The sequence below is a fragment of the Pantherophis guttatus genome, chromosome 6 (assembly GCF_059756535.1).
Source record: "Pantherophis guttatus breed Tessera chromosome 6, ASM5975653v1, whole genome shotgun sequence".
NCBI lineage: Eukaryota > Metazoa > Chordata > Lepidosauria > Squamata > Colubridae > Pantherophis > Pantherophis guttatus.
The window spans coordinates 99,376,418-99,401,642 of record NC_142068.1 but is presented as its reverse complement, the minus strand read 5'-3'; the positions used below and the strand labels follow the sequence as shown (position 1 = coordinate 99,401,642).

Here is a 25,225-nt window from a genome sequence, read left to right as displayed (position 1 = left end):
GTAGAATATTCAAGTCTGTCAAGATCCTTTTGTATCTTAAGCCTATCTTCTGGAGTATTGGCTACTCCTGCCAACTTGGTGTCATCTGCAAATTTGATGAGTTCCCCATCTATCCCCTCGTTCAAGTCATTGATGAAGATGTTGAAGAGTACTGGGCCTAAAACAGAGCCTTGGGGTACTCCACTGCATACTTCCCTCCATGTATATGCAATTCCATTGAGGACTACACATTGAGTGTGGTTGGTCAGCCAGTTACAAATCCATCTGGTGGTGATGCTGTCTAACTCACATTTTTCTACTTTATCTAGTAGTAGGTTATGGTTGTATAACAAAAGTATATATTTTGTTATATAACAAAAGTAACAATCATACTAATCCAAATATGAATAATCCATATTGTATGTGTGTATACACACACTCAGTACTGTGCAAAGTTATAGGCAGTTGTGAAAAAATGCTGTAAATTAAGAATGCTTTCAGAAATAGAAGTGTTAATACTTTATTCTTATCAATTAACAAAATTGAAAATAAATGAACAGAAGAGAAATCCAAAAACAAATCAATATTTGGGCTGACCACCCTTTGCCTTCAAAACAGCTTCAATTCTTACATTTGAACACTTGAACAAAGTCAGGCATTTTGTAGGATTACAGTTAGTTATATGATTAACAAATTATACCAAGTAGGGGCTAATGACCAATCATTTCATATGTAGGTGGTGTCACTGCGTTAAGTGTTTGCCAGCTGAGCTCCCATTCTAAGACTTACGGTAGCCTGGCCAGGGAATTTATCTGTAGCTGAGATAAGGCTGGTCTTGTGAGACATTGGACTACTGCGCATGTCTACATTCTTTCATTTCCTTTTTCCTTTGTCCATCTGTGTGATAACTGTCGGTAAGATGTAGTTAGCTAGTTTTGTACTTTTATAATAAAATGTGTTCTGTCCCCCCACCTCACATAGGCAGACACACGAGCAAAAGACGTCTTGGTTTGAAGATGGTTTAGTTCTGGTGACGGACAAGATGTTCTGTCCCCCCACCTCACATAGGCAGACACACGAGCAAAAGACGTCTACCAGTAATTTATTTTTACAAGCCGACCTGAATCCTTTGGCAGATAAAAGTTCTGGCGGCTACTTTCCAAATGCCTGCCAAGTTTCTTATCAACTCTAGAAACAGGAGTCAGCGTATCTGCAGTCCGTTGCTGGGGCAACCAAGAGTTCACAAGGCACAAAAGAGTAGTCAGAAGTCATTCACAAAGTCCAAGCCTTATCTTCCGAAAGATATCCCATCCGAAGCTCACGATATGCAGTTTTTGTCCGTCACAGAGCCTGCAGAGCAACCCCACCCACTTTTATCTCCTGTGGGGCATGGCTCAGTGACTCAGCAATCTCTGGCCCTTCCACAACTCTTCCTTTGCTGTGCACGCCTCTCCCTCCGCTGCTGCCTGGGATCAATCCAAGATTGATCTTCATCACTCCTTATTAGTGGGTGCTCCGACATGCCTTCCTCCTGGCCTTCAGCTGGAACCTGAGGCGTTGCCAGAAAGGAGGGTCCTGGAGAGGGAGGCCTTGTCACTTCCTCCCCATCACTTTCAGAGTCATCTTCCTCCGTGAGGACAGGCTCGGGAGCCGGAGTCACAACAAATGTTTCTTAGAATATATACATCGGGTATTCTTTCTTTGAGAGTATACCCTATGGAAAACAAGATTCATTCACCTCTAATTAATTACAGTTTCCCCAGGGGGGAAACGAAGCTGATTCACGCTTCGACAATGGTAGAAGAGGATGGTTTGATTTATTTTGTTTTCCTTGGCTGTTACTCAACTGATAAGCAAATAGGCTATTAAGCATAGATTTAGTCGGCAACCGAGGAATGCTGATTATTTACTGCAAACATGCCGAGAAAGAAAAAGATCAAAACAAAATACAGAATACAGTCTGCTGAAGACATAGATCTCTCTGATCTCTCTGATGAAGCGGCAAAAAGAATTTTAAAGAGGCTTTCAACTTTTCAAACACCGCTTGCTTCAGCAACCAGAATTGAGGAAGGTGCTGTTGGGGGAACTGTTAATGAAGACGATGTGCTGCTGAGGTCAGTGACGCCCCCTTCTGATTCCATATGCCCTCAATTAATTACTAAAGAATTTACTAAAGAAGCCCTGGAATTTGAAAGGCTTGGTGCCAAACCTAAAATTACACAAGTGGCTGGGTTTTCTTTACCACAGAGAGAGATGAAATTCATTATTCTCCTCCTACCCCTGAAGAAACTCTGCATGATAAGGCTGTGCGAAGTTATTGTGATCAAATAGAATTTCTGGAACATGAGCTGCACAAGGCAAAAGTGTTTGTTTCTATACTTAAGCCAGATAAGAGGGACTCTCTTCTTTTTCAAATTCCTGAGTCCTCCATTTTTTTTTTCTTTTTCGAAGCCAAAGCCACTCCTCCAGGAGGGTTTTGTGTCAGGCAAATCAGAACAGAAAGCAGTGTCCACGTCACATTTAACTCGTGATGCTGGACCTTCTCTGATTACACATGACTTTGCAATGCCCGAAACTAATGTTTCAGGACCACCTGCTGGCGAAAGTAATTTACAAAATAAAGCTGAAGTGCACTCCACAATGCAGCAGTTAAGAAAATTACATCAGACTGTTTCAACCATGTCCCTAAATCAATCAGTTCTTCAGGCTGCAACGCCACATGTGTCTTCACAGGCTCAATCATCAGCACCCCCTGGTGGTACTGATGACGTTTTTGTCCAAATTCCTAATTTAGATGGAGCACAGCAACGCTTAAGGCAGGCCATTTTGATATTGCAGCTCAAGCACCAGGTGCAGATGGAGCACAACCACCACAAGTCCAAATACATCAGCCTCAGGTTCAACTACAAGTGCCTTTAGCTGCACAGCCCGCTCAGCCAAGACCAGCACCTGTTCCAATGGTACCACAGGTGTTTCCTCAACAGGCATCTTCTATTGTTCCACTGGCTGGAGATTCAAAATTAAAGCGTTCAGGACCCAATTATAAAGCATGGGTCAGTGAGGTTGGACTTTTACTCCGTAGAGAAGGTACCCATTGCATGATCCTCCTGACCAGCCATGGACTCCTGCAATAAGAGACTTAGATACTAAAGCATGCACAACATTACTGATGTCCATGGGTACTGAACTGCAGGTTACTTTTCCAACTGATGCAACTGCCCAACAAATTTGGGCCAAATTAGAAACATGCTACCAGCCTGTTTCAATTGAATCTACATGTTTGCTCTTGTCTGAGTCCCATGGTTCGAGATTAAAACCTGGTGAATATATTGGAGAACATTTAACTAAAATGAAAGGAATGAGAAAGGAATTGGGTGAAAGAGGCTATAATATTGATAATTTTCAAATGATCAGCATTATTATTAATTCATTGAATTATGAATGGAAAGATGCCATTACAAAGATTAATCAAGTGCCCATTCCTCAACGCACAGTGGATCATGTATGCAGAATTTTAACCGAAGAAGAGGCATTTATGCTTGCCACACCACATTTGAGAGAACCACTTGCATCATTGAGCCTGGATAGCTCAACAGACAGAGCTCTGTAATTTAACACCAGCTGTCTGCAATTAAAGTAAGATCGAATCCCGCCAGGCTCAAGGTTGACTCAGCCTTCCATCCTTTCTAAGGTAGGTAAATTGAGGACCCAGTTTGTGGGGGCAATAAGCTGACTTTGTATAAATATACAAAAGGATGAAGGCTATTGCTTAATGCATTGTAAGCCGCCCTGAGTCTCCGGAGAAGGGTGGCATATAAATCAAATTTAAAAAAAAAAAAAAGAGCTCCAGCGAGGCGCCCCTTCCAAAGAAGAGCCTACGTTCCAAGGATGCCAAGATGCTACATCTGTAATCGTGTGGGACACGCCACCCGAGATTGTCCCCAACGATTTCCAGCTCCCATCACGTACCAGTCCAGAGGAACAGACTCCAGAGGAGGCAGAGGCGGAAAGCAAGGTCGTCGTGGTCCAAGGCGTGATCCATAAGCTCCACTCGCCACATTGGCTTTAACCAACGATTCACAACCTCGTCCAGAATATGACAGACGACTTCTGTGGACTTTAGATAGTGGCACAGCATTGCATGTTACCTACAGAAAGGAACTTTTCACAGAGATGCACAAGCCTGAATCTAAACTACGTGAACTTTATTCTTTTTCCAATCATCCTTGTCAGGTCGTAGGAAAAGGAAATGTTTATGTTGAAGAGCTTGATGCATTCTTTCCTGATGTTTATTATATGCCAACAGCAAATAGTAGTTTGCTTAGTCAGAGTCACTTGTCTAGAATATTAAAGTTCCAGGTTCACCACCTCGAAAAAGCAAGTTATACAGAAAAAGCAAGTTATATAGCAAGTTATATAGTCATTGCTGAAACCATGTTAATTGGTGGTGTTTATTACATAAAGCCAAAGTCTAAACCACAAGCACAGGCAAGTATACAGACTCCAAAAGGGGAGAGCACAGGCCCAGAGAGAGATGTTCCAGAGAGAGATCCTGTTGCTACTGCAAAGGCTCCTAAAGCCAACAAAAAAAAAATTAGGAAACAGGTTGCTCAGAGCAAGCTTGAGGTTCCTGACAAAATTGTTAATGTTGAAAATTTACTAACTGGTAAACCTTTGCATTATAGTATATCCATAAGTGGCACAGAAGATTGGGGCATGCCAGTTTCCGTGTTCTTAGGAAGATGCTGGAGTTTGCGAGAGGTTTGGATCTAAAGGGGTATAAGGTGTTTTTCGATTGTGCTGTCTGCAAAAAGGCCAAATCCAAAGCAGCAGCCATTCCAAAACGCGCTACACGCCTGTCAACACGCATTTTTTATTTGGTACACACTGACATAGTAGGTCCTTTTACGCCAACACTTGGTGGTAAAAAATATTTTCTAACAATTGTTGATAGATATAGATATGGATATGTATATCCTATGAAAGAAAAATCTGAGACCTTTCAGATCTTAAAAGACTTTGCCGCTCTTGTTTATATCCAACACGGAGTTAGCATCGCTAGAATTCAAAGTGATCGTGGTGCTGAATTCATGTCTCAGCGGTTCCAGGACTGGATGCGTAAGAATGGGATTCTTCCTCAGACTTTGGCCCCTTATACACCGGCGCATAATGGGGTGGCAGAAAGGCGACAAGGGATCCTACAAACCATGATGCGTTGTCTCCTAGAAGACGCCAACCTCAGTATCCCATACTGGGGTGAAGCTATTAAATATGCAAATTACATTGTCAACCGTACTTGGAGTAGTGTAATAAATCAGACTCCTTTCTTCATGTTGTATGGTTACAAGCCCGATCTCAAAAACCTCCATATTTTTGGTTCATACGCTATGGTGAACATTCCCTTCGCTCAAAGAAGGAAAGGAGGTCCAGCAGCAAAGAGGATGAGATTTATGGGTATTGATGGTAATTCAAAGTGGAGCAAATTTATTGACTCCAAATATGTAATTGTGATTTCCCAATTCGCTAATTTTGAGGAAGATGCTATCATTCCAATGATCCTGGAGTTTATTTTCCTAGAGATGATGTTGCTGATGCCACGCAGTCTGATGATCAAAATTCACAGGCAAATGTTCCATCCACTAGTTCTTCTCAACCTGATGTTCCATCTTCGCAAGCCACCGATGCCGACGCTAGCGACGATAATGAAGACGAGGATGAAATGGAAGAAGAATGGACGGCTGCTTTGAGGCGTTCCAAGAAGGCCACAAAGGGGATCCCTCCACACCGATATTCGTAGCAACTGACAAAAGCACTCTTGCCTCTGATTTGTACTGTTACACTTCCTCCTGATAAGTTCACACAAATCAAGCATCTTCCTGACTCAGAGCAAGAGAAGTGGTATGAGGCAATGCAGGCTGAAATGGACAGTCTAAAGAAACTTAAGGTGTTTACGCCTGCAAAACCTCCAACAAACAAAAAAGTCATTGGCACTCGATGGGTCTACAGAATCAAAAAGAAGCCAAATGGTGAGTCGTTGTACAAGGCCAAACTTGTAACTCAGGGTTTCGCTCAACGTTATCCTGAGGACTACACAAATACCTACTCACCGACAGTCCGGACTGAGAGTGTAAAAATTGCTTTAGCCACAGCAACTATTCTTGGTTTAGAAGCTTTCCAGTTCGATGTTGACACGGCTTATCTACATGCTGACCTAGATGAGGAGATCTACGTAAGAGATCCTCCAGGGTTCCGACAGCAAGAAGGGATACCTGGTTTCTACACAAAAGTCTTTATGGTCTGAAACAGTCTGGTTTAATGTGGTACTTATGTCTTACTGACAAATTAAATTCAATGGGCTTTATTAAGTCCAAAACTGATGAATGCGTATTTACAAAAAGATCTGATAATATGTATGAGATAGCTCTTGTTTATGTTGATGATATTGTTTATATTAGTCTAAATAAGCAGATGAGTGAGAATTTTGCTAAAGCTTTGCAGAGATATTTCACATTGAAATCTTTAGGTCATGTTAGCACTTATTTGGGTGTTCAGATTGACAAAACACAGAAGGGGTTTAGTCTTTCACAAGAGGATAAAATTGAACAACTTTTGCATCATTGCAACATGAAAAATGCTAATACAGGAAGCATACCCATGCAAACAGATTTCCACAACTTGACACATGAACCAAGTCCTGAGTTCGAGGATCAAACACTTTATCGTTCAGTTATTGGGTCACTGTTGTATATTAGTAGTTGGACTAGCCCCGACATTGCACTTAGTGTTAAATCTCTTGTCTCGACACATAGGTAAGGCAAAACAGTTTCATTGGGCATGTGTTAAGAAATTATTGAAATACTTCAAACACACTAAACATATGAGGCTATTGTTAGAACAGACACACATTGATTATGCAGAATTATGTTATTATGCAGATTCTGATTGGGCGAGTAATAAGAAAACATGTAAAAGTACTTCAGGTTATATGATATTCTTAAATGGATTCCTGTTTACTGGCATGTGCGAAAACAGAATTTTGTTTCTTGTTCATCTACTAAGGCTGAATATGCTTGTGTTTCAGATGCATGTAATTCTCTAACTTGGTTTGATGCTTTGGTAACAGATATCTGGACACACCCGAGCCGACCAATCACCGTGATTGAAGACAATGAATCTGTGGTTTATATTTCTGAATCACGTTTCACAGGTTCTAGGTCCAGACACACTGACATCCGTTACAAAAATATAAAACAATTAGTGAAACAAGGTTTTGTAAAATTGCAGTATGTGCCTACACATGATCAGATTGTTGATATGCTCAACAAACTGCTTCCAGCAGCTCAGCACGAGTATCTGCGTAAGAAGATGTGCCTTAATTGATGGCAGTACTTGATGTCCGCTCAACTGACAAAGAAGGGGTTGTCCCTGCATTAAGTGTTTGCCAGCTGAGCTCTCATTCTAAGACTTACGGTAGCCTGGCCAGGGAATTTATCTGTAGCTGAGATAAGGCTGGTCTTGTGAGACACTGGACTACTGCGCATGTCTATATTCTTTCCTTTCCTTTTTCCTTTGTCCATCTGTGTGATAACTGCAGGTAAGATGTAGTTAGCTAGTTTTGTACTTTTATAATAAAATGTTTCTTAGAATATATACTTCGGGTTTTCTTTCTTTGGGAGTATACACCATGGAAAACAAGATTCATTCACCTCTAATTAATTACAGTTTCCCCAGGGGGGGAACGAAGCTGATTCATGCTTCGACAGGTGGAAACACAGTCATTAACTGAAACAGAAAAAACTGTGTAAAAGGCTTAAAACTGGGTGAGGCACAACCAGACTTTGCTACTAAAGTGAGATTGTGGAAGACAGTTTCATGTCACCAGGCAAAGATTGCAAAACAGACTGGGGTTTCAAGAGTTTGCTGCTCAAACTCTTTTGAAGAAGCACAAAGAAGCGGGCAACATTAAGGATCACAGACATGGTGAGGAAGGAAGGAAACTTAATGCAGCAGATGACAAACACATCATGCTCACTTTCCTTTGACATCAGAACATGTCCAGCAGTGCCATCAGCACAAAACAGGCAGAAACCAGTGCAACCCAGATACACCTATCTACTGTCTGGAGAAGTCTGCCAAAGGTGGTCTTCATGAAAGAACTGCAGTCAAAAAGCCATGCTTCCAAAGTGGAAACAAGGCTAAGCGACTCAATTATATAAGAAAATATCAGAAGTGGAGTGTAGAAAAATGGCAGAAGGTGCTCTGGACTAACGAGTCAAAATGTGAAATATTTGGCTATAGCAGAAGGTAGTTTGTTCACAGAAGGGTTGGAGAGGGTACAATAATGAGCATCTGCAGGCAACAGTGAAGCATGGTGAAGGTTCCTTGCAAGTTTGGGGCTGGATTTCTGCAAATGGATTTGGAGATCTGGTCAGGATCAATGGGGTCCTCAATGCAGTAGATACCAATCCATCATGCCCTACCATTAGGGTGACATGTGATTGGCCCCCAATTTATTCTGCAGAAAACAACAATCCCAAACATGCAGCCAATGTCAGAACTATATTCAGTATAAAGAAGAACAAGGAGTTCTGGAAGTGATGGTTTGGCCCCCATAGAGCCCTGATCTCAACATCATTGAGTCTGTTTGAGATTACATGAAGAGACAGAAGGATTTGAAGCAGCCTACATCTACAGAAGAACTGTAGTTAGTTCTCCAAGATGTTTGGAACAGCCTTGAAGGAATCTTGCTGAATTCCTTCAAAAACTGTGTGCAAGTGTACCTAGAAGAATTGATGCTGTTTTGAAGGCAAAGGATGGTCAGCCCAAATATTGATTTGATTTGGATTTCTCTTCTCTTCATTTACTTTCCATTTTAATTAAGAAGAATAAATTATTAACACTTCTATATCTGAAAGCAATTTGCACAACTACCTAAAACTTTTGCATGAGTGTGTGACAGTGGTGGGTTGCCCCCAGTTCGGACCAGTTTGCAAGAACCGGTAGTAAAACTGATGGGAGGCTCCGCCCACTGACCCGGATATCGTCAGGAAGCTTCTGAGCATGCGCAGAAGTGCGTGAGCATGCGCACAAAGCAAGTGTGCACAGGCACTCCTGTTGCCAACTGGTAGTAAAGGTAAGTAGAACCCACCCCTGGTGTGTGTGTGTGTGTGTGTGTGTGTGTGTGTGTGTGTGTGTGTGTGTGTGTGTTCATGTGCAGAGTTCTGTTAGAACTGATATTCTTAGAAAATGATTTGTTAGGCCAGGTCATAAATTGTCCCTTAAGTCAAGATGGCCTCAGAAAATGATCTGAGTTGAAGGGTTTGGGCTGTAAATAACATTTTTGATAACAGAACTAAAAAAATGCAGATGTGGGAATTCCCTTTATAATACTTTGGAAAAAATGGCTGGATATATAACTATCTTAGGTTCATTTGTATTTATAAATCACATTAAAGCTAAGATTATTTCTTGAAACGGTAGACTAGGTACATGGGTCAACTAAGTCAATGGTCGACACCAGTTATCATATTTCACAATTGTAGCCAGTAAAGTGCTCCTGAGAATTCACCAACAAAATGTCAAATGATTGGATTTCAAAGACAGCAAAAACATTGATATTATGGTGACTCTGAAGTAAGCAAAAGTTAACAATTTTGTATTTTATATTTTTAGCTCCCCATCTAAAATTTGAAGAAAATTAGTGGCATAATCTATGAAGAAATGTGGACCTGGCCTTTGGAAAAGGTAGATATGAGCAAACCATTTCAGGTGAATTTTCAGAAAAGATTATTCAGTCCTAAGAGGAAAATGTGAGAAAGAAACTTAAAATAGCATCACTTTGATTTTGTCTGGCAGAAGATGGAAGCAGAGAAAAACATGACAGACTTTCAAGATTCTGTCATTTTACCCTATAGAAATTAAACGTTTCCTGGGATTCTTGCCGTGCCTGTTTCCTGTCCTAGGCTATCTTAAATGACTGACCCAATCTCCACAACAGTGGAGCCAGTGCTAATCATTTTCTACTATTCGTCAGTGCTAATCATTTTCTACTATTCTAAACCATCCTGGATACTGTGCTCAGGGGTGAAATCCAGCAGGTTCTGACAGGTTCTGGAGAACCAGTAATGGAAATTTTGAGTAGTTCGGAGAACTGGCAAATACCACCTCTGGCTGGCCCCAGAGTGATAACACATTCCTCAGTTTCATATATTATTTTATTCTTACTTATTGTCAGTGAAGAAGATACATTTTGATGAAAGGACAAGCTTTGCAAGGACCTGATAATACTTGGAATAGAGTATGCATATACATAACCACTAACATATTTGGAAATGTGCAATCTTCCCACCCTTGAAGGGCCATTTGAGCAGTGCTGAGACAAATACAAGAACGTTTACCTTGTGAAGAGCAGCTGTACCATGTCGACCAGAGTGTGCTCTGCAGATTTTCTCAATAACTCTGAAGACAAAAACAAATAACACAGGTGTCATTATGCCATGTGATATTATCTAGAGGCTTCTTCGTGTAGACTTCCCTCCAAGTGTTGCTTACAAAGGATTACTAGAAATTTATTAAAACCAATCCAGGCTCAGCTGTGCAGAAAGAAAAGGAAAGATACACCAAGCCGCACTACAGAGATAGAGGAATGTAGAGATGAGAAAGAAAAAGACAGAGGAACAGGAAATGATTAGCAAAGTCAACTACTTTTCTAAAAAAATTAAGGAATGTAAACTCAATTTTGCACATTTAGCATATTTTATGTTTATTTACTTTTCAGCATTCAAACTTATTAAATACAGAAATAATATATGACAAAACAATATAAATGTTTATGATTTGCTTGTTTCATTGCAGACCTACCACTAAGCCTCATCTCAAAGCATATACGGAAGCAAGACTGCATGATTTCACACACAGATTCATTTGTGAGATGAGCTCCAACTGGAGCAAGGAGGAGAGTCCTCAAGACCTGAAAGAAGAACAAATCAATATGAAAAGTTATATTCTAATCACATTTTAATATCAAAAACATTCATATGAAATAACAAAGAAACATTTTAAATATCAACTGAACAGTGGAAGAATACTTCTTTTTAGTATTATCATTTCGCCAACTATTCCCATATAAGTGAATGAGAGCAAATTCTTTCCCTGCCACAGAATTGTTTGGATACAGCATGAAGTCTGAACAAAACATTTCTCCAAATCAGTCTCTATGGACAGAGATTGAATACTTAAAATTACTCATAATTTTTAAGAACTCTGACTAACACTGTAGTCTGAGTTTTGGGTAGGTCAATGATAAATAATACCAGGTCACTGGTAAATAATTTACAAATTGTCTTATTGAACTCAGTGAGGTAGTGTGTAATAAGACCTTTTTCAACACAGCTATACCTCTTTTATAACAGTTTCAACTTATTGATACTTTGAGGCTGTCTGGTGTAAAATACACAATATTTTACTTGTATTAAAGTCAATTATATGTTCATTATATGTATTATATGTTCATGTTCCAAAATTTCAAAGTAAGAGATTTTTTTCGATTTTGATCATTCTGTTATAGATTTACTTATGAGTTAAGGACCATTGTTGTGCTCCATGACTTTCATTTAAATTTCAGCTCATGGACATATATTATATAGCTTTCCTGTACATTTGCTGGTATAATCCAGAATCCATTTTTCCTTCAGTGATTGCAAGTTAGCCCCAAACTATTGTATTCCCATTATCATACTTCATAGTTGTTCCAAAAGTCTGTGGAATCTTTCAGGCAGGATGAGATAGGCAGCAATGGATTTTCTGGAGACCAGTGGATTCCACATTACAGTTGCAAGAAAAAGTATGTGAACCCCTTGGGATTACGTGGAGTTTTGCATGAATTGGTCATAAAATGTGCTCTGAACTTCATCTAAGTCACAACAATAGAAAAACACAGTCTGCTTCAAATAATACTACACCAACATTAGAAGTTGCCATGGTTTAATTGAACATAACATGTAAACATTCACAGTGCAGGGAGGAAAAAGTATGTGAGCTCCTAGCCTAATGATTTCTCCAAGAGCTAATTGGAGCCAGGAGTGAGCCAACCTTGACTCCAATCAGTGTGATGATATTGGATGTGTTGCTGACAGCTGTCCTGCCCTTTAAAAACACACACCTGTTTTGGGTTTACTGGTTTCAAGAAGCACTGTCTGATGTGAACCATGCCTCGCAGAAAAGAGCTCTCAGAAGACCTACAATCAAGAATTGTTGACTTGCATGAAGCTGGAAAGGGTTAGAAAAATATCTCCAAAAGCCTTGATGTTCATGTGTCCACGGTAAGACAGACTGTCTACAAATAGAGAAAGTTTAGCACTGTTGCTACTCTCCCTAGGCGTGGTCGTCCTGTAAAAATGACTGCAACAGCACAGCACAGAATGGTTCATGAGGTAAAGAAGAATTCTAGAGTGTCAGCTAAAGACCTACAGAAATCTCTGGCACATGCTAACATTTTTGTTGATACATCTACAATAAGGAAAACATTAAACAAGAATGGAGTACATGGGAGGACACCAGGGAGGAAGCCATTGCTGTCCAAAAAAAATATTGCAGCACGTTTGAAGTTTGCAAAAGAGCACCTGGATGTTCCACAGCACTACTGGCAAAATATACTGTGGACAGATGAAACCAAAATTGAGTTGTTTGGGAAGAACACACAACACTATGTGTGGAGAAAAAAAGGCACAGCACACCAACATCAAAACCTCATCCCCACTGTAAAACATGGCGGAGGGAGCATCATGGTTTGGGGCTGCTTTGCTGCCTCAGGGCCTGGACGGATTGTTGTCATTGATGGGAAAATGAATTCCAGAGTTTATCAAGACATTTTGCAGGAAAACGTACGACCATCTGTCCGCCAACTGAAGCTCCACAAAGGATGGGTGATGCAACAGGACAATGACCCAAAGCATACAAGTAATTCAACAAAAAAATGGCTTCAACAGCACAGAATACGCCTTCTGGAGTGGCCCAGTCAGAGTCCTGACCTCAACCCGATTGAAATGCTGTGGCATGACCTTAAGAGAGCGATTCACACCAGACATCCCAAGAATATTGCTACACTGAAACAGTTTTGTGAAGAGGAGTGGTCCAAAATTACTCCAGATCGTTGTGCAGGTCTGATCTGCAACTACAGGAAACGTTTGGTTGAGGTTATTGCTGCCAAAGGAGGGTCAACCAGTTATTAAGTCCAAAGGTTCACATATTTTTCCTCCCTGCACTGTGAATGTTTACATGTTATGTTCAATTAAACCATGGCAACATCTAATGTTTGTGTAGTATTATTTTAAGCAGACTGTGTTTTTCTATTGTTGTGATTTAGATGAAGTTCAGAGCACATTTTATGACCAATTCATGCAAAACTCCACGTAATCCCAAGGGGTTCACATACTTTTTCTTGCAACTGTATATATTTCCATGGGTACTACTCTTGTATAGTTTTTTCTTTATAAAAGACCCAAGAATGCTTATATAAGATAATGCAAATGCCTGCAGTTTCTTTGTCATTATTCTGGAATTCTTTGCAGCCTCCTAGAGTAAAGCATACTTTGCTCCAGGGATGTTTCTGGATGGATGAGTAGCTATGGTATTGCATTTTATTTTCAGTCTGTATATTATCTATTTGACAGTGGATTGGCAATGAATCATGTTCTTTGACAATGATTTTGTAGCCTATTTTCCACCTCATGAGTATCAAAGAGCATTTTTCTACGGGGAGATCTGCAGGGATCTCTTGATTAGGGCATGATTCATTTCCATAAGCTGTATTGTGAAGAAAAGACTCCCAATGTTCAGAAACCCACATTAAATTTGCATCTTATTGTCTAGAACAGGGGTGTCAATCTTGATTTCATTGAGGGCCACATCAGGGTTGTATTTGACCTTGGGGGGGGGGGCTGGGTAGGCATAGCCAGCTCAACGTCACTCATGTCACAGGGGCCTGGGGTGATCTGAGCACTCTGCCAGCAAAAACGGACTCCCGAGCTGTGTTTCAAATGTGACGGCCCCCTGCAACCCTCTGCCAGTGAAAACAGAGCTCAGGAGGGATGCCTGTGGCCCTCACGAGCTCCATTTTCGCTGGCAGAGGCACCGCAGGCCAGTCCTTCACTGGGACGGCCCCACGGGCCAGATCTAAGCACCCCACGGGCCAGATCCGGACCCGGGCCTTGAGTTTGATACCCCTGGTCTAGAACATCTGCATCAAGTTACTCCCTAAAAAGCTGACTTCCAGTTTGGCGTCGCGGGGATGCAGTCAGGGAAATGGCGGGGCTCTGATGAGCCCTGCCAAAACCCCGACTGGCTAACCGCCGCTGACAGGTCTGCGGACCTACCCTGTTCTGAAGGGACAGGGGAAAAGAGAGGGACCCCTCGGGTGGCCGAGCGGAACAGGCAAGTTCCTCGGAGGCCGGAGGCAACCCTCTAAGTCAGTGGCGGGGGACGGCAGCCATGGCGGCTGCCTCGAGACTGCGACAGATTGGGACAAGCAAAGTGCAGGAGGAAGGAAGAAAGGACAAAGTGCTTCGGAGTCGGGTGAGTGATACCAGCCCAGGCGAGAACAACGCGTTAAAGAGGATATTTTCATTTCATTTCATTTCATTCACCAGGCCGGCCTGGCCTAATTTTCCCCCTCTTTTATAAAGATTTTTAAAATTTTAAATATCTTTTAGTATTTATATATTCAATTTTAAATTGGTTTTAAAAGTTTGGGGTTTTAAATTTGTCGGGGCCAAAATTATTTAATTTGATTTTATTCTATTTTTTAAATTTTGTATTGTATGTGTTTTTATTCTTTGGCTGTGCACCGCCCTGAGTCCTTTGGGAGTAGGGCGGTATAGAAATCTAATAAAATGAAATGAAAGAGGATATTAATAAATAAGACCTCCAGCCTTACTTAGGTTTTTTTTTTTTTTTTAATTTGATTTATATGCCGCCCTTCTCCGGAGACTCAGGGCGGCTTACAATGCGTTAAGCAATAGCCTTCATACTTTTGTATATTTATACAAAGTCAGCTTATTGCCCCCACAAACTGGGTCCTCATTTAACCTACCTTAGAAAGGATGGAAGGCTGAGTCAACCTTGAGCCTGGTAAGATTCGAACCTGCAGAAATTGCAGGCAGCTGTGTTAATAACAGGGTGCATTAAACCACTGTACTACCAAGGCTCCTACTTAGTGGCTGAAGATCTGAGGGGCTTGAAGATTTTGGGGGGGAAAAGGGGGGGGGAAAGAAGTTTTAAACCCTTTAAGAATCTTATTTCACCACTGATTGATTGGAGGGAATTGCTTATTAACAAAGCTGGATATTCGAGCTTTCTTGTTAAAACTGAAATGAACTTGAAAAGAGAAAAGCGAAATTAAGGATTTGCCACCTTTAAAAGACAGACAAAGAGATCAAACAGATTGCTACATAAATGTTTCAAAATGGCATTTGAAGCTGTGACTAGTATTGACTTTAAATTGAAACGCATATGGACAGATAAGGAAAAGAATAAGCAAAATAGATAAATTGGATAGCAATGTTTGAATGTTTAATTGTTTAAATGGTTCAAAATTTAAATGAGTTTTAAATAAAAATAAGAAGTGTTCATGCTAAAGAAAGATAGAAATATTAAAAATAGAAATGGGAAGTAAAGGTGACTAAAAGTGATATGTTTATAAAAGCATAATTTGTTGTAACATGCTTTAGTTTTGATAACAAAGTGGTGGATGATAATTATGATCAATTGTTAATGATTTTAGATGACGTATTAAGGTACACAGATGGAAGTTATAATTGTAATTGCACTTAATATATCTTGGAATGATTAATATTAAGAAATAAATGGGAAATAAAAGAAAGAAAGAAATGCTGAGAAATCAGCCAAATAATGAAATGCTGGAAATCAGCCAAATAATAGGTGGAGTTAAGAAGGAGAATGCTGTTAATCAGCCAAAAAACTAGGTGGAGTTGAGGAGGAGAATGCTGTTAATCAGCCAAAACAAAATATGTTGGAAATCAGCCAAAACAATGAAAAATGCTGGTAATCAGCCAAATAAAAGGGGAAGTTAAGGAGGATAATATGCTAAAAACTCAGCCAAAATATGCTATGCTGGAAATCAGCCAAATAAATAGGTGGAGTAATGGAGGAGAATGAGGAGAATATATTGAAGAATAATTATTAATAAGGGGTGGGAAAAAAATGTTGGGTGATAATTAAAATGAAATGGTAAATTTTGAGATCTCTATGTAAAAGTTTAAGAATATGATAGGATAGATTGGGTTTAGAAAACGAGAAAAATAGAAAGAAATTTTGATTAATAAATTGAAATAAAAATTGAATTGTATACATTTGGAAATTAAGATTTGTGGTGATAAAATTGTAAGGTAAATATATAGATTAATAGAAAAGATTGTTTTTGTGCTTAATGTTGATGTCAAAAGGAGCAAGGGATAAAAAATTTAGATAAAGCGGTATTGAATTCTGATTTATAATTGAATATAAAAAGGAGCTTTGCCTTAGTAGATTAGGATGTATGTTGAGATAATAGAAAAATGTATTAAGATGTTGGAATTTATGTTAAAATTGTTTGTTTCTCATTTGTTAAATTAGTGTACCCATTTGTGACTGGACCAAGATTTCGTTCTTGAAAAAATTTTCTTTTTTATGCTTATGTTGGAAAAAATTTGAATTTTTTTTTTTAAAAAAGTTACTCCCTAAAAAGCTAACCATTCTACAGTTTCACATTCTTTTCCAACAAAATTAGAACATGTTTATTAAAGGTAAAGGTTCCCCTCGCACATATGTGCTAGTCGTTCCCGACTTTAGGGGGCTGTGCTTATCTCCGTTTCAAAGCCGAAGAGCCAGCGCTGTCCGAAGATGTCTCCGTGGTCATGGGACTGGCATGACTAAACGCCAAAGGCGCACGGAATGCTGTTACCTTCCCACCAAAGATGGTCCCTATTTTTCTACTTGCATTTTTTATGTGCTTTTGAACTGTTAGGTTGGCAGAAGCTGGGACAAGTAACGGGAGCTCACCCCGTTATGAGGCACTAGGGATTCGAACCGCTGAATTGCCGACCTTTTGATCGACAAGCTCAACATCTTAGCCACTGAGCCACCGCGTCCCTTTTATGTTTATTAAACATGTTCTATTTTTGTGTATCATATGTTTAATCAGAGCCTCTTAACAGGATCCCCATGAATTCAGAGGAACTCTGATCACAATGTACATCAGTTTTACAGGATACAGATAATCCAAAAAAATTTCATGTCCAACATACCTGCAAGATCTTCATCAAGACAACCTCATCACTTGCAGGATCTGTGCCCACAAATCGGGCATGTGTTACAGCATCTGCCAAGTTTTCCATTCCCTCAGCTGTGCCCTCATGATTTGAATCTAAGAACATAAAATAATGTTTAATAAACCAAGAGCAGTGTAAACAGACTTCCTAGTAAAATACACCACCTTTATATTCATGATTTTCCTTCTTCCCATTCATCCATAAAATTTGTCGTACTACTAGAACCATAATTTAATAATTAGGACTTTACATCCTGAACCTACAGTAAAAAGATTAATAAACATTGTAACAAGATATCAATCATTTTATCTCACTTCCACCACATTTCTCAATCTGATCAAATGGCTGTGGGTGTTTGGGCTGCCCAGGTCTGGGAATATGCCAACTTTGATCTTGGATGAGATAGCATTTCCCCCTTCAGAGTTGGTACACAATCTGGGGGTCTTCCTGGACTCACATCTTTTTGAAGAGCAGGTGTCATCTGTGGCCAAGAAGGCCTTTGCATAGCCACACCTGGTGTACCAATTGTAACTTTTCTTAGGTTAGGATAGGGATGGGCAATTAAATTTTCCAAGGGAGTCACATGAGAAACTGAGACTATTGTGGAGGATCACTGCCACTGCCCCCATCCTACTGCTCATTGCTGCCCTGCCCTGCTTCAACTCCCGCCCCCTGCTTTCCAGCAATGCCATGGGCTGGATAGGGAAAGCCAAAGGGCTAGATGTGGCCCACAGGACTTAAAATGTCTAGGTCTGGATTAGGAGGTTTTCAGACAGCCTGGTCACCTCACTGTTGACTACTGCAACATGCTTTATATGGAGCTGCCCTTGAAGACCACTCAGAAACTTCAACTGATCTGAAATGTGGTAGAACAAACAATACAGATAATCCTCCATTTACAAATGGTCAATTTAGCAACCATTCAAGTTATGATGGACCATTGAAATTGATATATAATCCAGCTTCTAAGTTATGGCCATTGCAGCACCCCCACGTTCACGAGTAAAATTTGGATGCTTGGGAATCTGCCTGCTTTGTGATTGACAGCATAGACACTGTAGTGTAGAGGCTCCTCCATCCCACCCTGCCACAACCCTGCAAGCTTGGGGCCTGCTTTCCTGCCCTGCAGGTTTCCCATAGACCTGATTCCCACCCCATTTCCTCCTCCCACCCACCACCCACCCCCATAGTTAATTAGCCACTTACCTTTTACTGTAGATCTCCTTCTGGAAGCAGCAGCATAGTGGAGACTGCATAGCTCTGTCCTAAAAATGGGTACCAACTTGAGAACAGCTGCAATGAATTGTAGTCTTTTCAAAATGGTGCCCACTTCCAGGACAGAAACATGTAGCCTGCAGGGAAGCTGACAGGCAGAGCAACCTGTTCTCCTTTCCTAACACAAACTCCAGACCCCTAGAGATTTGGGAGATTGCACTGGGAAAGAAGAACGGGCAACCACTTCTGGGACAGAAGGAGAGTGTGGGACCCAGCAGAATGGAAAACAGGCCCAAGGCCTGTGAGGGCCTGGTGGGGTGAGAAAGCAAGCCCAAAGCCTGCGGGGATCCAGTGGGGCAGCAAGAGCATTGTCAGGCTCAGGGAATGTGAGCTGGTGAGATGCTGCTATATGAGGGTCTGTTATGTGACCCATTGCTTCATTATGTTTACCATATTTTATCTTTATTTTGCTATATTTTATTGATTTTATTGTACAGGTAGTCTACCACAACTGGGACCAGCAACTCAATGGCCAAGTAATGTGGTTGTTAAGCAAGACCTCACATGACTGCAATTTTTTGGTTTTACTGGTAGCTTCTGCACTGATTCTACTTGTTGGGAGCTGGCTGTAAAGTGTGCAAATAGTGATCACATGACCCTGGAACAGTGCAACTTTGAAACTGAAAGCTGGTTGCCAAGCACCCATAATATGATTATGTGACCATGGGGATGCTGAGATGGCTGCAACTACTAGGATCCATCATAAGTCCCTCTCATTTAGCACTAGTAACTTCAGCACAGTAACTTCAGCACAGTTGCTAAATTAAGTAAGGACTACCTTCATTATTATTATTATTTTAGCCATATAAAATACAAAACATAATCCTGTTTATTCATTATAAAAGCCAATCCAAATTTCAGTTCTCCTGGGATCATTAATATATAATTCTCGGACAAGTAATGGTTCTCTAAGTCATCAGTTTTAGTTTATAATAAAAAAGAAAATAGTCTCAATCCATACCTATTAGTCCATATGAAATGAATTTGTTTACTGATGTCAGAGCCAGTCCAGTAATCGGGCCTGTAGTATCTTCTGATCGAATAACTTCCAGAAAAGGTCGAAGAAAAACAATAGGTTCAATGGCTGAAAGTTCTAAATCAGAAGACAAAATTAAAATCATAAAAATTACTTGTAGAACAGGGAAAATATTCCTCCAGTGAAGGAAGAATCTTGCTGAGATTCAAGTCTGGCAACCCCAAGACGAGTTCATTGGTTTATTTATTCACACTTATATTCAAATAAACTACACGAAGAAATCTAAAAAGTTCTTTGTTTTATATATCAATATTTATTTGTTATTATTATTTTATTAGTCATATTTCTATTATTATTTATTTATTTATTAAATTTATATCCCGCCCTTCTCCCCGAAGGGACTCAGGGCGGTGAACAGCCGAGAATTAAAATAACATACAATATAAAAGTTAAAATAATTAAAAATAAATTAAATTAAACGGCCACCCCAATTTAAAACCCCTAGCTATACAATTAAAAACTAACCCATAAAACCTATTCAGGCCAGGCCGGCTTGCTGAAATAAAAACGTCTTCAGGGCCTTACGGAAAGTGCGGAGATCCGGAATCGGGGAGGTAGCTTGTTCCAGAGGGCGGGTGCTCCCACAGAGAAGGCTCTCCCCCTGGGGGCCGCCAGCTGACATTGCTTGACCAACGGCACCCTGAGGAGGCCCTCTCTGTGAGAGCGTATTGGCCGGTGGGAGGTTATCAGTAGCAGAAGGTGGTCTCGTAAATACCCTGGCCCTAAGCCATGGAGCGCTTTAAAGGTGAGAACCAACACCTTGAAGCACACCCGGAAGACCACCGGGAGCCAGTGCAGCTCGCGCAGGAGAGGTGCGGGAGAGGTGTTATATAGAAGGACTCTGGGCGGCTTACACCAAAGACAGTATAGTAATAGCATATTGCCCCCAACAATCTGGGCCCTCATTTTACCCACCTATCCACCTCAGGATGGAAGGCTGAGTCAACCTTGAGCCGGTGAGATTTGATCCGCTGATCTGCTGAACTAGCAGTCAGCTGAAGTAGCTGCAGTACTGCCCTCTAACCACTGCGCCATCTCGGCTCATAAGGTGAGCTGAGGTGCAGAATACAATACAATAATAGAAAAAAGGTACAAAGTAAAAAAAAATGAAACTTATTCACTAAAGGTAGTCATTATTTTTATTACAATTTTTAATTGCTAAGGTACCTGTAATTTCTCTTGTATAACCTGAAAGTGCATAATCATTCAGTCTTCCTTCCCTTCTCCCTTCCCACCTCATCCCAGTTTAAATATTACTCAGTTTGATAATATATTATTTTAACTAAAAGGTACATAAATTCCGGCAGGCCTCGGGCTGTTGATCTCGCTGTTGTGATCTTGTGAGATCTGGCCATGAATGGTGTAAATGAGTTTTAATGTTTTAATTTTAAAATGTTTTTATAATGGTTTTTTTTTTTAATGCATTGTAAGCCGTCCTGAGTCTCCGGAGAAAGACGGCATATAAATTGAACTAATAATAAAAATAATAATAATAAATTGCTTTTATAACTATTATGATTACCAGCAGGAATATTTAGATAGATTAGCAGAGTTGGAAGGGACCTTGTAGGTCATCTAGTCCAACCCCCTGATCAAGCAGGAGACTCTACCATCCCCGACAAATGGCAGACCAATCTCCCCCTGAAAGCCTCCAGTGATGAAGCTCCCACAACAAGATGTTTCGCTTCTCATCCAAGAAGCTTCTTCGGTTCTGACTGGAGGGTGGGTGATGATTTCAATGATGTTGTAACTTCCAATGGTTGCTAAATGAAAGGTTATAAGTCAAGGACTATCTGTAGGGTTAGGGTTTTGGGGGAGAGAGGGACTGGAAGTGAGATAATTGTAGTTAACTGCAGAATGTATATTGTTATAACATACTCATCCAGTTTTCTTGCATTACTGGATTGTTTCCTTAGCAAATTACACAATTTGCTAAGGAAAGGCTCTATGTTCTAGAATTGGAGTGTATGGAACTGCCTTGAATTGCAGGAGACCCTAGTAATGAAGTTTAGAATAAACTAAAACAACTGGTAACATTTTTCTAGGATTTGAGACGCCTCCATCCATGGAGAAAGAGAATTCAGAGATTCTACCCCTGAGCTGTACCATGTTCTTTTCTCTTAGAAACACTGGTGAGCAGAGCAGAGAGTATCAATGAGTTTATGGGGAGTTCAATTGCCTTTCAGATGGAAACAAACAGATATATTCACTTTATTTTCATTCTGTTGATCAGCCACTTCTTTCATTTGCTCACATAATAGAACTTTTGAACTTTATTCAACACAAATGCTATTAGAACTACCTGTTTGTTTCTGGAATGTAAGGTTTTCTGTCTGGTTGCATAATTAATAAGAACAACAACTCAGTGTCATCAGAAATAGTTATGAGTTTGTTTGTTTGTTTGTTTGTTTGTTTATCAATCAATCAAATTTACATAGCTGCCCATCTCACCAAAAGCAACACTGGGCAGCCATAACAAACATATAAAATCACATATAAAAACAATAATATAAAGGATATAAAAACCACTTTAAAGGGTAAATATTATCAAAAAGCAGAGGTACAAACCTTCGGTGAAAAGAAAAGAAAAATAATCAGCTCAGCAAAGGAACCATCTAAGCAACTATCCAGTTCCCTGGAAGCCCCTGGCCTTCCAGGGCCTTGAGGGCCAGGTCCCTCAAGGGCCTTGATAATAACCAGGGCCTTGAGGGCCTTCCAGGCTGTCAAAGGGGATGGAGCTAATCCAATTTCAGGGGGAAGAATATTCCATAAGGAATTTAATAAATGAATCCACTACTATCAGTATGCTAGTATGAGGGGCCCTTGGTGCCCTCTGACCTTGCTTGTTTTCTTGCAGACCTTTCATTACCCAAATCAGGTAACATCATCAGAGCTACTCTAGTCTGAGTAATGAAACATCTGCAAAAACAAAAACAAAAACAACAAGCAAGCTCAGACAGCATCAAGACTTCCCATTTCAACCCTATGCTACAAATATGCTCCTTTATTAGTATGCTAGTACTGTTGTTAGTTGCGAAGTCGTATCTGACCCATTGTGACCCCATGGACAACGTTCCTCCAAACTTTCCTGTCCTCTACCATCCTCTGGAGTCCATTTAATCTCAGGCCTACTGCTTCAGTGACTCCATCTAGCCACCTCATTCTCTTGTTGTCCCGTTCTTCTTTTGCCCTCAATCTTCCCAGCATTAGGCTCTTCTCCAGTGAGCCCTTCCTTCTCATAAGGTGGCCAAAGTATTTGAATTTCATCTTCAGGATTTGGCCTTCTAAAGAGCAGTCAGGGTTGATCTCCTCTAGGACTGACCGGTTTGATAGCCTTGCGATCAAGAAGACTCGCAGGAGTCTTCTCCAGCACCATAGTTCAAAGGCGTCAATTCTTTGGTGCTCAGCCTTTCTTATGGTCCAACTTTCACAACCATACATTGCAACTGGGAAAACCATAACCTTGACTATACGCACATTTGTTGGCAGGGTGATGTTTCTTCTTTTTAGAATGCTGTCTAGATTTGCCATAGCTTTCCTCCCCAAGAGCAAGCAGCTTTTAATTTCTTGGCTGCAGTCCCCATCTGCGGTAATCTTGGGGCCCAGGAAAACAAAATCTGTCACTACCTCCATTTCTTCCCCATCTATTTGCCAGGATTTGAGAGGGCCAGATGCCATGATCTTAATTTTCTTAATATTGAGTTTCAAGCCAACTTTTGCACTGTCCTTCTTCACCAGCATCAAGAGGCTCTTTAGTTCCTCTTCGCTTTCTGCCATTATACAGTGGTATCATCTGCATTTCTGAGGTTGTTAATATTTCTCTCAGCAATCTTAATTCCAACTTTTGATTCATCTCGGGTTGTTGGAAAGGAGTGTTTGCTATGACCATCATATTCTCTTGACAAAATTCTATCAGTCTGTGCCCTGCTTCATTTTGTACTCCAAGGCCAAACTTGCCTGTTATTCTGGTTATCTTTTGGCTTCCTATTTTAGCATTCCAATCCCCCATGATGATAAGGACATAATTTTTTGGTGTTAATTCTATAAGGTGCTGTAGGGCTTCATAGAACCTGTCAATTTCATCCTCTCCAGCACCAATGGCTGGGGCATAGTCTTGGATTACTGTGATATTGAATGGTTTGCCTTGGATTCGAACTGAGATCATTCTGTCATTTTGGGGATTGTATCCCAGTATTGCTTTTCCTACTCTTTTATTGATTATGAAGGCTACTCCATTTCTTCTGAGGGATTCTTCCCTGTAGTAGTATACCTGATGATCATCTGAATTAAATTCACCCATTCCTGTCCATTTTAGTTCGTTAATTCCTAAAATGTCAATGTTCAGTCTTGTCATCTCTTGTTTAACCATGTCCAGCTTGCCTTGATTCATGGGTCTTACATTCCAGGCTCCTATGGAGAAAAAATCTTTACAGCATTGGACTTTCCTTTCTCCACCAGATGCATCCACAGCAGAGCATCATTTCGGCTTTGACCCAACCGCTTCACTCTTTCTGGCGCTACTAGTACTAGCCCTCTGCTCTTCCCCAGTAGCATATTGGACACCTTCCGACCAGTGGTGGGTTGCCCCCGGTTCGGACCGGTTCTATAGAACCGGTAGTAAAACCGGCGGGAGGCTCCGCCCACCAACCCCAACGTCATCAGGAAGCTTCTGCGCATGTATGTGTGGCCCCATTGTGAACCGGTAGCAAAGGTACGTAGAACCAACCCTTGCTTCCGACCTGAGGGGCTCATCTTCTGGCATCATGTTTTTTTTTTCCTTTTGTATTGTCCATGGGGTTTTCATAGCAAAAATACTGGAGTGGGTTGTCATTTCCTTCTCCAGTGGATCACATTTTGTCAGAATTCTCTGCTATGACCGTCTTGGGTGGTCCTGCATGGCATAGCTCATACCTTCATTGAGCTAGGCAAGCCCCTTCGCCACGACAAGGCAGTAATCCATTAGGGGTAGATCAGTGTTAAAACCTAAAGAAACAGCCTTCTAGGGCTGTGATAGTGTCAGAGTTTGTTGCAGAAATCACATCCAGAAAGCACACACAAATAACTGATTCAACAGAATTCATTAACTTCACTTTATATACATAATAACAGAAACAATACCAACAGCAGATTCTTCCAACGTGGTAGAGAGTTACAGGCAAAAACACAGGCCGAAGAGAGAACAGCAGAGATGAGTTTCAGTTTCAATTCAGCAGACAGACTAGACCAGACTTGTTTGCTAAACCATGCCCAGGCTCCCTGCTGCCTCCAGCAAATACTGTTTCAGTTTCCAAACAGTCCTCATTGGCTGACCCAGTTGCTATGCCTATTCATTGGCTGACCTTCTTACCATGTCCTATTCCACCCAGTCCCCAATGGCTGACCTATTGCCATGTCTATCCCAGTCATGAACTCTCATACACACTGACAGATGGGATCTCTATCACTTGCAATAATCCAGCCAGTTTACCAAGTATTTGTTTATATCTTTATCCTGCTGTGGTGTGGTCTTGGCACAGTTGTACCTCCTGCCCTAAGGGCACATATAAATGTGTATTGTGTAGCATCTGCCCTCCCTCCACTGTAAAAGGAACAGAATGCCTTTTTGGGATTC

The 25,225-nt window shown here is 40.7% G+C and overlaps 1 protein-coding gene across 7 annotated transcripts in view; it reads right to left on the bottom strand.

The window, feature by feature from the left end:
• GBF1 (golgi brefeldin A resistant guanine nucleotide exchange factor 1) overlaps nucleotides 1–25,225 on the bottom strand; it is a 420,074-nt gene that overhangs the window by 297,890 nt on the left and 96,959 nt on the right. For all 7 annotated transcript variants that reach the window (XM_034435246.3, XM_087872320.1, XM_087872323.1 and 4 more), the window contains 4 exons: nucleotides 19,540–19,671; nucleotides 17,280–17,398; nucleotides 10,840–10,948; nucleotides 10,377–10,437 (listed from right to left, as the gene is read on the bottom strand). In XM_034435246.3, coding sequence (XP_034291137.1) covers nucleotides 10,377–10,437; nucleotides 10,840–10,948; nucleotides 17,280–17,398; nucleotides 19,540–19,671 — 421 coding nt within the window. The remainder of the gene's footprint in view (nucleotides 1–10,376; nucleotides 10,438–10,839; nucleotides 10,949–17,279; nucleotides 17,399–19,539; nucleotides 19,672–25,225) is intronic.